Raw genomic sequence first — 12,964 nt, forward strand, 5'->3', positions numbered from 1 at the left:
ACTTACATATCTATTATACACATTAAATGTGATAATGTATAACCATGCAGTTTATGTGATTTCTGTCTTTCATAGTGTCCTATCTTTGTGAATGGTTAACATCGTAGGTGTCACAGTTGTGGCAAAGATCTAGGATTAGATTTGATTCAGTTAGCCATATTGTCTTATTCCTTTATATCTCACCAGCAGGTCAAATAGACTTCAGTTAAATGTTTCTTGAATTATTGCAAGCAATGCAAAATGTTGGTCCATAAGGTTTTCATTGCTGGTCCTTTGACCTCAAAATGTCATTCTACAAAATTATGTGCATATACCAGGGTGAATATAGCACTTCAAACTTGTGCTGACATTGAGGTGACAGAAATGGTTTATTCATTAATAAATGAGTATATGAATATAAGAACGACCCAAGTCCATGGAAGACCATTTCGAGTAAACTAAAAAAAACTTCATATCTTTTTTATTTGTCCAATAATATTCTATTTAACTGTGATGGGAAGGCAACATTGTATATACAAATTAGAACATATATTATTATGACAATTAACATTTACATTAATTGTGGAGAGGCCATTTTGTGTGGTGGACTTGGGTCGTTCTTTGATTCATATACATGATATTCTGCTATAGAGATGAGAGAAGGATGATAGAGGGCGCTATTATATGAATGTAAGAATGACCCAAGTCCTTCATTCTTACATTAATATAAGATTTAACTCATTCATTTCATGCACTTCCGGGGGTAATTAGGATTTATCATTTATACACAAGATGAGTCCATGCATAAGCTACAATTTCCCATGTCAAACTGAATTTAGCAAAAATTTGGACTTGGGTCGTTCTTATATTCAGGTCTTCAAATGGTTGGACTATTAGATGGAATTGCTGAAAACATCTGAGGCATCATCAAACCACAAAGAGGCATAAAATGTAACCTACATTGTGGCAAAATATATTAAAGTGACTCTCAGAAATCTAGATAATTGTACACCAGTTTAAAAATTAAATCTAATAAAAAAAAACAAAAAACAGACTGCTACACAAGTACATACCCTGCTTCAATAGCAAGGTGGTACATAATATGACTTATGATGATAGACTTACTATTTACATCTGTTTACAGTATACAGGACTCTTTCACATATAGTTTACAAATTACTTTATGTTCATAGAGGAATCCATCAACAAATTGATGCATTTCCGTACATCTTGGACTTAATGGGCAGTAACATCATCCCATTCCATGCAAAAGTATGCATAGAACATCTCGTAAACTCAGTGTACAAAAATACATTGTATCAACACAATTTTGAGGTACAGTCAAGTAAGAATAGAATACCGAGACTGTGTAGACGTTTGTGTGTGAGTACAGAACTGGCATCTTCAAAGGGCAACATGCGCTGACCAGTTCCTGTGGTCAGTGTAAGATGCAAACATGTGCAGTCAGAACTCTGCCATAATCACTGGTCCAGGGTGATTACCAAAGTGTTTATCACACTGTTCACCGTCGGTGTGGCTTCTCCGGTGCTGTGAGGAATGGGAGCAGATTTGCAATGATGTTACTAGTACTTCCAACATCCGATACTGTACAAAATTCATAGGATGAAAGTCATCGGTAGCCTATAAAGCCTGCACAGGAAAATTTACCGTAGATTATGACCTCACTTCTCACTAGTTCATTATTGTTTCAACCTGTTCACATGGAAATTTATCCGAGTTAATGTTATTGTTTGATTAGTTTATCCCATCAACCAACGTGTGGTTTAGTGCTGTATCATTTTTTTTCTTTTTCTTTTTTTTTTGCCATTCATTTCTCATGTTTCAAAATATCTTTGATTTGTGAAACTAGTGTTTCATTAATATTTCATTGTTTCAATTGCAGAATTTTGAACAGATTTAGAATTGTTGAATTTGTGATTGACTCTTGAGTTGGAAACATTTTCGAAAGAATGAGTTCTTGTTTCTGTCTGATATTGGTAACTTTTTGTAAACCTCTTTCTGATTTTCTTTGGCAAATTCAAAGACTTCTTCAATTTCCATCTATTTTCTTTTTCCGGTAGATGATTTGTAGTACATTCAGACTTGCCAATTTAGTGTTGTCAAGATATGGTACATTGTAACTACAGCAAAGTTCCAGAGGGCATGATGGGTTTCAACTTCAGCAGCATTTAGTCCAAGAGTGAGAAATAAAGAAGTCATAGAAAATTCACATGAATGCAGGGATTTTTCTGAGGTAAAAGGTGGACAGGAAGAGAAACAAACATCAAATGTCTCTGCTTTGTCTGCATATCCATTTTGCTTGACTATTTTTTTTTTTCAATCATTTTGCCATAGAAGGGATGTGGATGGGAAGAAAGACTGAAGTGTGTTAAGGAGAGTTGTATCTTACGAGGTTCTGACAGCTTGATGAGGATGGCCTCAAGGCTGCTCCTCAAGTCCTCCTCCTGCTTCCTGAAGTCCTCGATGGACGGGCTGCTGGTGGCATCCAGCCACTCTTGTTTGTCAGTGCACACATTAAGGCCTGTCATCTAGGCAGCAAGCGCAGAGAAATGCAGTCATGGTGAAGAATAATATAAAGTATGAAATGGATTTACAACCTTCCAAGATAGAAAGGAAAGAATGAATAAACAAATGCCTGACTGACTGAAGGAATAGATGGATAGATAAACAAAATAAACATGGTAACTGAATGAGTGAACTCAGGAATACAGTGTGCATGAATTAAGGAATGAATTTATCAATAGATGAATGCAAAAAGAAGGAAATAATGCAGGAAAGAAAGAAATAGAAGGCAGAACAAACATAGCTGCATAAATTCCTACATATATTGAACATCTTGATATTTTAGGCTGTTGAGAGGTATGCCTCTCCGTGAACACATCCTCGTCTTCTTTCACAAAATTTGCTAGAATGAGCAATGGCTTTGAATGGTACATGTACAACTATGTCAAAATTGGTGTGTACGAATCAGAACATCTCATACACTGTCTAGTTGACTTTAGAGCAATCAAAGCTCAATCTCCCTTGCATGATATATTCTATAAGATTTCACAGATTATAAATGCACTAGGATACTTGCTGAGGATATTTTCATAACAAATTAGACTTCGTCCAAATGGTTCCCTCCATTAAATCAACTTAAGCACTTTATTTCTTTGATTTGTTTGTTTGTTTTAATGCATTTGATTTGTGGCTACATTTCAGAATGCAGATCATCTGAACAACATAACATTCTCACTAAATGAGAGAAGAGAAACTCAGATACCTTTTCATCCTTTGAGAGTCGTCCCTGAAGTTTCTGAGGATCTTCAATCGTCTCCTTTGTTTCAGTCAGTATCTGAACTAGACTCCTTCTTGCTTCTACAATGTACGTATACAAGATTAGAGAATATACTGTCACCAGCATGCACTACAAGTTCATAGGATACCTTTATTAACATGGTAAATGATGAACCAATAGTTTTGATGTATCAGAGATGCACATTCAAACATTTCTCCTTCTTCTGCAATTTCGGTCTCGAAAGGTCAATGGCCTACTGCTGTTTCCCTCCACACTCGCCACTTTCATATCCTGAGTCACAAACTTGGATTTTAATGTGCATTATTTTGGTAATGATTGTTTTTCTGTATGTACATTTTGTTATGCTTACATGAAATCACACTGATGTCATTTTCTTTCTTTTTTATGAGATGTGGAAAATAAACTTGAAACTTGAAAAAAAAATGCTAAAATACTATCAAAGTGAACTAAAAGATTTCAAGTTTTTACCAGAGCACACAATGTGTATGCTATTACTCTTGATAGAAGCCTCTGAATGCTGAATTGACATACATTTTAACTCAAGATACCAATTTTAAGTTCAGCAGTGAGTAAACGCACACACACACACACATGCACAGATGCACACAATGCATGCACACACACACACACACACAAAAAAAAAAAGCTGTGCACTGCATTGGGTGTCAGTCCTCATGTGTACCTAGATATGTAACCTTTTTTGTTACCTTCTTGATTTACATAACTACAAACATAATCAAACAGTAAGATAGGAATCTACATGTCTCCTTCTCAAAATCTAATTACAGCACATGCTATACTGTATCTCAACAATGAAGGAGAAAAGTTCCCGGAAACTGCCTACCTTGCAAATCCCTGCTCACACAAACTAAAGAAAGTAGGGAACAGAAAAAGTAGAAATAGACAGGATGGTGTGTGACGCTCTATATGCTTTCCGGGGACACTCACCAGACCAGTCTAGATAATACGAGCAATTTTCATGCTTGTATCTCAATGCTGTATCCCGTGCTCGCTCCCCATGACTAGTCTTGGTTGTCAGACATGCTCCGTGTTTGACGAGAAGCTTGAGGGCATCTTTCCGACCCCATGCTGCAGCGTGATGGAGGGCAGTGTAACCTGGCAATGGCACAAGGATGATAAACAACAAATGGATTATTGGTAGGCAACAACAAACACAGCAATGGCATAAGTGCTTATTTTGTATTGCTCATAATGACAGCTGACTGTACAATACAATACAATACAATATCAACAACAGCCAACTATTATCTGCTTATTGTTGTTGTTGCAGATATGACAAAATTTGCAATAATAACCTAAAAAATATATTGAAGATTAGAATCAGGCAGACTATGTTAGGTTGACCATAGATGCCAATTCTTGTATCAGAAACATATGAAGGGAAACAGGTAGAAAGGAAATAAAAGCAATGCTTAAAGTAGTTAGAGCTCCTTCGACATTATCAAACATTGATTTTTTTTAAATCTTCCCTTCTCTTTTCTGAGTTTACAAGGTGAACTACAGTGGGTTACAAAAAGGGACACTTAGAACAAGGTTTAAGACCTCCATCAAAGCGTAAAGGATTTTACTGCTTTGACAAGTACCACTTCCCTGGCACTGGCACTACTACCAAGAGAACCGGGTACAGTAAGTGCATTTTTCAGTAGTCTACTGTCAGTGTATGCAATCTGTCACTCACATTAGATCCTAATAGCAAAAGAAATTTGTGCAAACCATGTCTGAACTTTAATCACCTTGGCGAATTTGGGCCAAATTCGGGCACAGTCTCATTCACACTACAAGGTCAGGGGGTCATCTTTCCTACTGAGGACCATAACTGATAAAGGACTGGAACAGCCTTCCAGACGAAGCAAGTAGTGGCTGCTCCAACCCTAACCCCGGGGCGCTGTAACCAACACAAACGTGTTGGGGCCATTGGTTGGGTTACTCCAACCCTTGAATGACACATTTATGTCAAGTGAAGGGTTAGACTTACATACAGGGTCTAAGTTCTAGCAAACAAACTATCATTGGGCACTTTCTTTAAAAGAAAAAAAAAAGAATTTGTAAAGGGTTCTACAGTGTAATAGACCCCTAACGACAACGTTAACCATTAGATCTACCAGTTTAGAAGGTCAACACATGACAGGTCAAGCTCGTCTGCATCTCTAGTGCCATGATAATCAACCTAACAATGTCATTAGATCATAGATGTCTCTAATCTTACAATAGTGATTGTGGGCATATTTGGTAAGACAAGACAAGACGTATCAAATTTGCACTGATGGCCTGCTGCTGCAAAGTTACATACACTAAATGGTGCAGTGTACATGTGGCTGTGCAGCCTAGGCCTGTATCGTCGGCTAGATAATATGTGACCCGCTACAACAAAAAGGTCCTAAAGTCGCGCACGGTCGAAGCCGTGAAAATCGAGTTTGAAGTCAGAGCATTAAAATTGGTCAAAACTTATGATTTTCTGATTTTGATATATTATTGGAGTCTAACATGTCTTCTATCATCTGTTGAAATTTTGAAGCAAAATGATCAAAGGAAAGATTAAAAAATAGCGTTTTTTTGAGCCATGTTTTTTGGCGTTTCAACGAAGCAGAAACTGGTTCAAAAATTTGGATTGAGTGCCACAGATAGGCTCCGCCCCTAACAACGACCAAAGTGATCTCATTGGTCAGTTTGCTGCTTGCTGCTAACCGAAGCGTGAAGCTCGCACACTGCCCAGTTGACTGGATGGTGCGTGCGGGCGGGGTGCGCTATGCTCAGCCGCTTCTCACATCCTGGTCACTGATTGGTTGGTGAGGAGACCGCCGACGCTGATGTGCTTGAATGAACTCTTCGGGGGTTGCTAGGGCTCACCTTCTATTGTCCAGAGGTGAAAAATGACTTGCGTGTCCCTTGATCGCGATTGTGTCGCAAGGAAGACTTTTAGGGCGCTTTTCTCGAAACAGTGATTTTCCAGACGTCTCGACATGCTCTCTTTTAAACATCGATATCTCCGCAGCCGATTATTTTTATAAAATGTGTTATATATCAATTTAAAGCAGAAAGATTAGGGGATTATATCATGCAATTTTCAAATAATCGACCTCGCCCGACTTTAGGATCATTTTGTTGTAGCGGGTCACATATACACCGTACATCAGCATGGCCAATGGATTAATGCCAATGGCAATGCCATGGCATGGGGACCGTACCTCGATTGGTTGCAATATCGGCATCAGCTCCTTTTTCCAGAAGTTCCTGAAGAGCATCTGCTCGGCCCAGAATACATGCCATATCCAGCGGAGATCTCCCTGAATTCTCATTTCTTGTGTTCATGTCCGATCCCTTTTCTATAAGAAGCCTGAGCATTTCGATGTGTCCTTCTGAAACCGCAATCTCGACGGGAGAACGGCCCTCCTCGTCTACGGAATTGATCTGACTCTCCACCCGGTCGTGGTAGGGGTCGTCTTCGTTAGCGTAAGCCTCGAGCAGCCGGCTCGTGTCGCCACTTACAGCGCATTGGATAACAATATTCAGTCGTTTTGCTGAGCGTTTCACATTCTGAGCTGAAGAAGAAGATTCTGCGTTTTCGTCCTCAACTGTCATTGTGAAAAATCAGGTTTCCTTAGAGTCAAATAATATGATAATGTTACGGTTATCCCCATGTATTATGGTAAGCTGACCCGAGCAGCGCGTCGGTGGTTTCCAAGTGTCAGGCTTGTGAACAATTGTTTATTTTTAAAAGTAAAATTTACACAAAATGATAAATTTATATCATAAAACATATAAATGTCACATGTTTTTGCTGTATTTATTTTTTATAAATTTTTTTGTATGCAAAACAATGGCCGTTTATACAAATTTACATATATGACACAAAATAAAATGGAACGAGGCACCTATTTACCTATAGTCTTTTACCAGACCCAACCTTTGATTCCAGTGCGTGATAGGCGCGAGAGACGCGCGCAGGGCAACATACGGGAAGTCTAAGATGTGAAAGTGCTCACTTTAGAGTGTATTCAATTACATCTAAATCATGGGTCATCCAGCTCAAAGGGGGACAGAAACAAAGAAAATATTAAGAGAATTGCACAACATTTCATTTTTCATGAAAAGTAGACAATTCTTTGACTTATGATACATATTATGCTATAACATTGTTTTTATAATTGTATCTTCTGCGATGCTGTTGTAACGTGGTACATCTGTTCCACAGCGAGCGCTTTATGAGAGTCTCTATATTATTATTTTTTATCATTATTATATTTCATTCCTCGGGCCACGCCCTCCCCCATTTATACCATAATTGTGAGAGGAGGGCCTATGTCAAGTGCTCTGATATATAATTAAAAAGAGAAAGGAAAAAAAAAATATGTTGCATGTTATTTTCATTTATATATTTGCCCTATTATGACATCACAAATTGTTGTAGTCTTCTTATCCAACAACGATGGCTCATAGTTTCAACCATTAAGTTCATAACTTTTGATTAGATTGTCCACTTTTCATCAAACTTCACTGATGTGAAAGAATATCTTGGCCTTGTTTTATCAAGCAAGTTAGAATTTATTTATGGACTTATATACTTTATTTCTGGGACTTAGAATCAGTTGCAGTATATTAAAGTCTTCATAAAACTGGGTCTTTGAGTTTAAAATTCACCATATTGAACAGTTTAGAATGATATATGTGTTTTGAAGCTTTGTCTTTTTTTTTTCTTTGTTAGTGCTCCGAGTTCTGTATTTTCTTCTACGAATCATTATGATTGTCTCATTAATCAGATTATAGCAGTGTTATCTTGAATCTGTCATAACTTAGTTCCTGATATGAGTTATTTCCAAAATGACATCTTTTATTGTTGTATGATGCACCGTTCTCAGTGGTAGAGTTTAGAATATATAAATCAGTAGAATTTATAAAACATGACTTAATTATGATTCTATTGTTTATAATTTTCTACATGCACTCAAATGCATCTTGGCACATTGTTAAAGGGACATTCCAGACGATTTTCATAATTTCACATCATGTAGTACACAAATTAACAACTCCATATATAGATTTGTGGAATTTATCGTGGTTCTTGAGCACAGAAACAATAGTTTGAAAAACCTCAAACAAATTACACTGAACAAGGATGATGACATAGGAGGCTCACATATTTCAGAAATGTAGCAGTGTAATTCCATTACAATACCGCTTGCTTGCGAGTTCACCTGTGTAAAATCTATGCATGCCTTCTTCTTTTGTTGTGCTTCCTTGAGCCCCAACTCATGCATTCTTATGGTGACTCTGCCATGTCATCATCCTTGTTCATTGCAATTTGTTATAAAATTTTGAAAATATTCTTATTCTTCATCCCAATTATCACAAATTCTGAAACTCTGTCCTCAGTATAACTAATTTATAGTTGTTCAAATGCAAAAATCTGAAAATAATCCGGAGGTCTCCTTTAACCTGATAAAATTGCACCAAATGAAGAGTGGCAATTTCTAAAATGATTTGGCAAAAAAAAAAAAAAAAAAAAGTTAAATACATATCATCTGTTAGACAAAGTTGGGAATTTGATATCTTCATCACATCCTGACAAAGTTTCAGGTCAAGGAATATTTTGAAATAGAAAAAAAAAGATATTTCATTGTTCTTCATTCTGTTCGTGGCTTTCTGAAGCATGTTGCTGTGGTGATTTGAACAGATCTTTGAAGTTTGAATTGCTAATCTGCACTCTTTGACTATGTTTGAACTTTCAAAACTAATATTTTCAGAGCTGTTATTTTTTCAGGGTAGTTCATTTCTTGCCATTTAGGTAAATTTAGCTTTGCTCCACTGGACCAAGAAGTTTCATGCATTGTCAATCTCTACTTGTACACTGTGCCAAGTGTTACATTTCACACCACTTTTTTTTACACTGTGGGTATTTATTTCTGGATATCAAATCACAGAGTAGGGTAATGCTGAGATAAGGTAAAGAAACACACATTTTTGCACAACCATGTAGCCATGCAAACACACAACTGTTCTCAGTCACACTCAAACATATCACATTAAAAGTGGATATTTTCACACATGTAAATTTTCGCATTTGCCAAGTTCAGATGAATTTCATGGACATTTAATTCTACAGAATCAAGAGGTTTACAATAGTTGTACGCTACATAATTGACAAGTAAAGATATTCACATGCTTATATTTCCACACTAGTTTCTGGTCGCGCGAAATGCACGAGAATTTCCACTTTCGCAATATGTGATTTGTTACCAACTTACCCTATTAAAAAGATCAAACTCAAGAAAACTGCAAGAAACACATGAACTGTCCAAAAATTTGTGAGTCTCCCAGAATGAAAATTTGATTTCTTAACTGCCTCCTGGTAAAATTTCAAAGTCATATACTTTTTGCTCTTTCCGAAGCATTTGGCGTTTGAAATTTACCATTTACTACCTTGACCAACAATCTCTCTTGAGTTTCATCATGTCTAGAGTTCAAGGATGAGTTTCTCCAGAGACTCCAACCCAAAGCACCTTCTGATCTGGAGATTCTCCCGCCTGAAACCCCTAGCAAACGGGAGACTCCAAGTTGATGTGTGCGAAGCGCGAAGTTCCTAGAGTTCTAGATGCTCTCTGGTGCTATCTAAGGCTTATTTTTTCAACATACGATAGCAATTTAAGTAAGAAATTCTTTCCAACGGAAGACACAGAGCCAGGGCGGGAGAAATTAAATCTCAAGTGGGAGGGAGGGAGATTTTGCAAAAATGGGTTTTCGGCGGGAGATCTCCCGTCGAAAATGGGAGAGTTGGAGTCTCTGTTTCTCACAGCTCTACTCTTTTCATGACCACCTGTCTCTCAATTTTCATATCATGCAGAGCAAATAGAGAAAGCCAATTTGGTAATTTGAAAACTAAAAGTCAGAAGACTTAAAAGGACAAGTTCACCTTCATATACATGTGGGTTGAGTGAATGCAGCAATATAAGTAGAGCACATCATTGAGAGTTTGAGGAAAATCTGACAATCCGTTCAGAAGTTATGAATTTTTAAAGTATCTGTGCAATCACTGCTGGAGGAGAAGGCTACAACAGTGCATGATGTCACATGCGTACAACAATATAAGGAAAATAAAAAGAGAATTTCACAAAACTTGACTTTTTGAATAATGTGCACATTTCTTCGACATGTTACTGACTTATGTATATAGGGGTAATATCATTTCCCCTGACTTCTGAAAGAGAGGAGTCGAGTGTTCTTTCATTATGTGAGAAAAGTGAGAATATCTTGAATTTTCTTTATACTTTCTTTATATAGTTGTACTCATATGACATCACAAGCTATAGTAGTCTTCTCATTCAGGCGTGACTGAGCAGAAACTTCAAAAATTCATAACTTTTGAACGGATTGTCCGATTTTCCTCAAACTCTCATTGATGTGTTCTACTAATATTGCTGCATTCACTCAACCCACATGTCTATGAAGGTGAACTTGTCCTTTAACTGTAAATACATTACAAAATTCATATGTGACTTCATCGGATGTGCATCACATCTCAAAAGGACATGCACACACACACACGCATACACACACATACACACATATACATGTTTGTCTGCATGTGTATGTTTATAAAGAGAGATAGATAAAAATACACACTCACAAAATACAGTGCACCCCCTTGTTAACAAAGTACTCGGGACCGGCGATTTCTTTCATTAAATCGAAATCTCATCATAACCGAACGGTATGGTGTATAAGAATAATGGAGATGATAATTTGGTTACCTGAAGTTTAATTTTGTTGTAACGAGAATTTCGTTATAACCCTGTTCGTTATAAGTGCACTGTAACAGAATCAGATATACAAAACAATGCGAGTGTGTATAGTTAATCCTATTCATGACGGCACACATGTAACTGCTGTTATGATGTATATGGTGTTAATATCTAAATGTAATACAAGGTACATGTACTAACCTTCCATATGCAACAAATTACAAAATATACAAGACACTTATAACAACACACATGAATCAACATGAAGGGGTAGGTAAATTTCTTTTGCACATTTGACATTTCTCAATGAAGTTTATTTTGATATCATTCAACAGAATAATTTGTCAATACCATTTAATAAATGTATTTCATACACTTAAACTGGTGGCTACACACGTTGAATCCACAACTGTTATACTTGGGGAACTTGGGCAAAGGGTGATAGACCACAAAGGCTTCTATGATAACTCAATAGCAAACCAATCATAGTCTTAATTTCAAACAAAATATGAAAAGAAAATATGGAGAAACAACTTACACTAATACCAGAGGTACACATTTGCATCATATCCATATCAAATTCATATCCAATAAGAACATCTAATATCATTTTATACAGCCTAAAACAATGTAAAATTGTTAGCCCACACATAACATGTACTCATTTATCAGACTCTACCCATACTAAATTGTGGCTAATATGTTTCAGGGTGCATATGTCTGTGTGTGTCATTTGAGGAAGTATATAAGGGAAAAAAACAAACAAACATACTTAATGCTGCCTTCAATATTTAGGAGCAGGGAGGACAATTCATACTTTGGTTAAACACAGACAAGCATTACATGTGAACTAACATACTAGAAATCTCTCAATGCCTCTGTGTTGTCTCATAGTGGTTGACAAGTCTTGTTTGAAACACAGAAGAGCATGTTGAAAAACCTCGCTATAAACTTGGTAAGAGGCTTTCCAATTTTTACTGAGCTCTCTCAGACTCACCTCCTGACAATAAAACTGCCACTGCTTGCATTTGGGTGGCCCCTGGCAATAACAAAAGACTTGTACAAAATGCTGCTTGTGCAATGATCAAATACAACACAGAATATCAGAATGTAGAATACAAGCTGAAATCTTGCACTGCCTACTCCTACCAAATTAACTGCAGGGCTGTAGAGAATAGAGAAAAAAGTGTCTTTAAGACCCTTTTCTTTTCATTTTTGTTTTAATAACACATCTTCTGAAAGTTATTTCCACAAGCTGACAAAATATACAGCATTATTTTTCATTTGCACAGAGTATCTTTTCAACTCGCTGAGAGCAAAAGGCTGAGTGCAGTGGAGTACCTATCAGAATTCAAAGCCCTAAAAATAAATAAGACTGTTGAAATGGAGTCAGTCTTAAATATTTTCTATCGAGCTCCCAACAAGTTACCGCAAACTTTCGTGGAAAGTTTGCACGGCCCCATACAGCTGTGATGGCCGACTGTGACATCCAGCGCACTACGAATCTTGTTCTGTAATGTCGAGATGGGGTGACATTGGAGGTCACAGATAGGTGAGCGATTTCTAGCATCCATGCACACAGTGCACAACCAGGGGAAAAATTGCCAATTTCCTTCTTCTCGTGAGGTAGCCATACACTTGGAAAACCTGCAAACGTAGCATCTGTAGCAGCCTACAACAAATCGAGTCTGTGGCATGAGCATTTGCTGAACAAAATGTTCCAACCTATGAAGTATTCCCAGCGAGTTTCACAGCAGATCACTTTTCTGAAAACCTTACAAACAGACGGACTACCTTTAAGCATGCAATAACAGTAAAGCAGCAATTTAATGTCGCTTCTGTATTCTCTGTACACGAGTTGCACAAGGGTCATTGGAATGTTACTGTTTCAAGAGAAATCCTACTT

The 12,964-nt window shown here is 37.1% G+C and overlaps 1 protein-coding gene across 1 annotated transcript; it reads right to left on the minus strand.

Moving 5' to 3' along the window:
- Positions 1-1,427: 1,427 nt before the first annotated feature.
- LOC139713009 (ankyrin repeat domain-containing protein 45-like) lies at positions 1,428-6,901 on the minus strand. Its single transcript, XM_071624791.1, has 5 exons — positions 6,508-6,901; positions 4,250-4,417; positions 3,266-3,360; positions 2,390-2,528; positions 1,428-1,527 (listed from the first exon to the last, which is right to left on the minus strand). The coding sequence occupies exons 1-5, from the start codon at positions 6,899-6,901 to the stop codon at positions 1,502-1,504; spliced, it is 822 nt and encodes a 273-aa protein (XP_071480892.1). The 3' UTR covers positions 1,428-1,501.
- Positions 6,902-12,964: the final 6,063 nt, after the last annotated feature.

This window comes from Diadema antillarum, unplaced genomic scaffold (genome assembly GCF_040938485.1).
Source record: "Diadema antillarum isolate AM-2024a unplaced genomic scaffold, OU_Dant_1.0 scf00000042, whole genome shotgun sequence".
NCBI lineage: Eukaryota > Metazoa > Echinodermata > Echinoidea > Diadematoida > Diadematidae > Diadema > Diadema antillarum.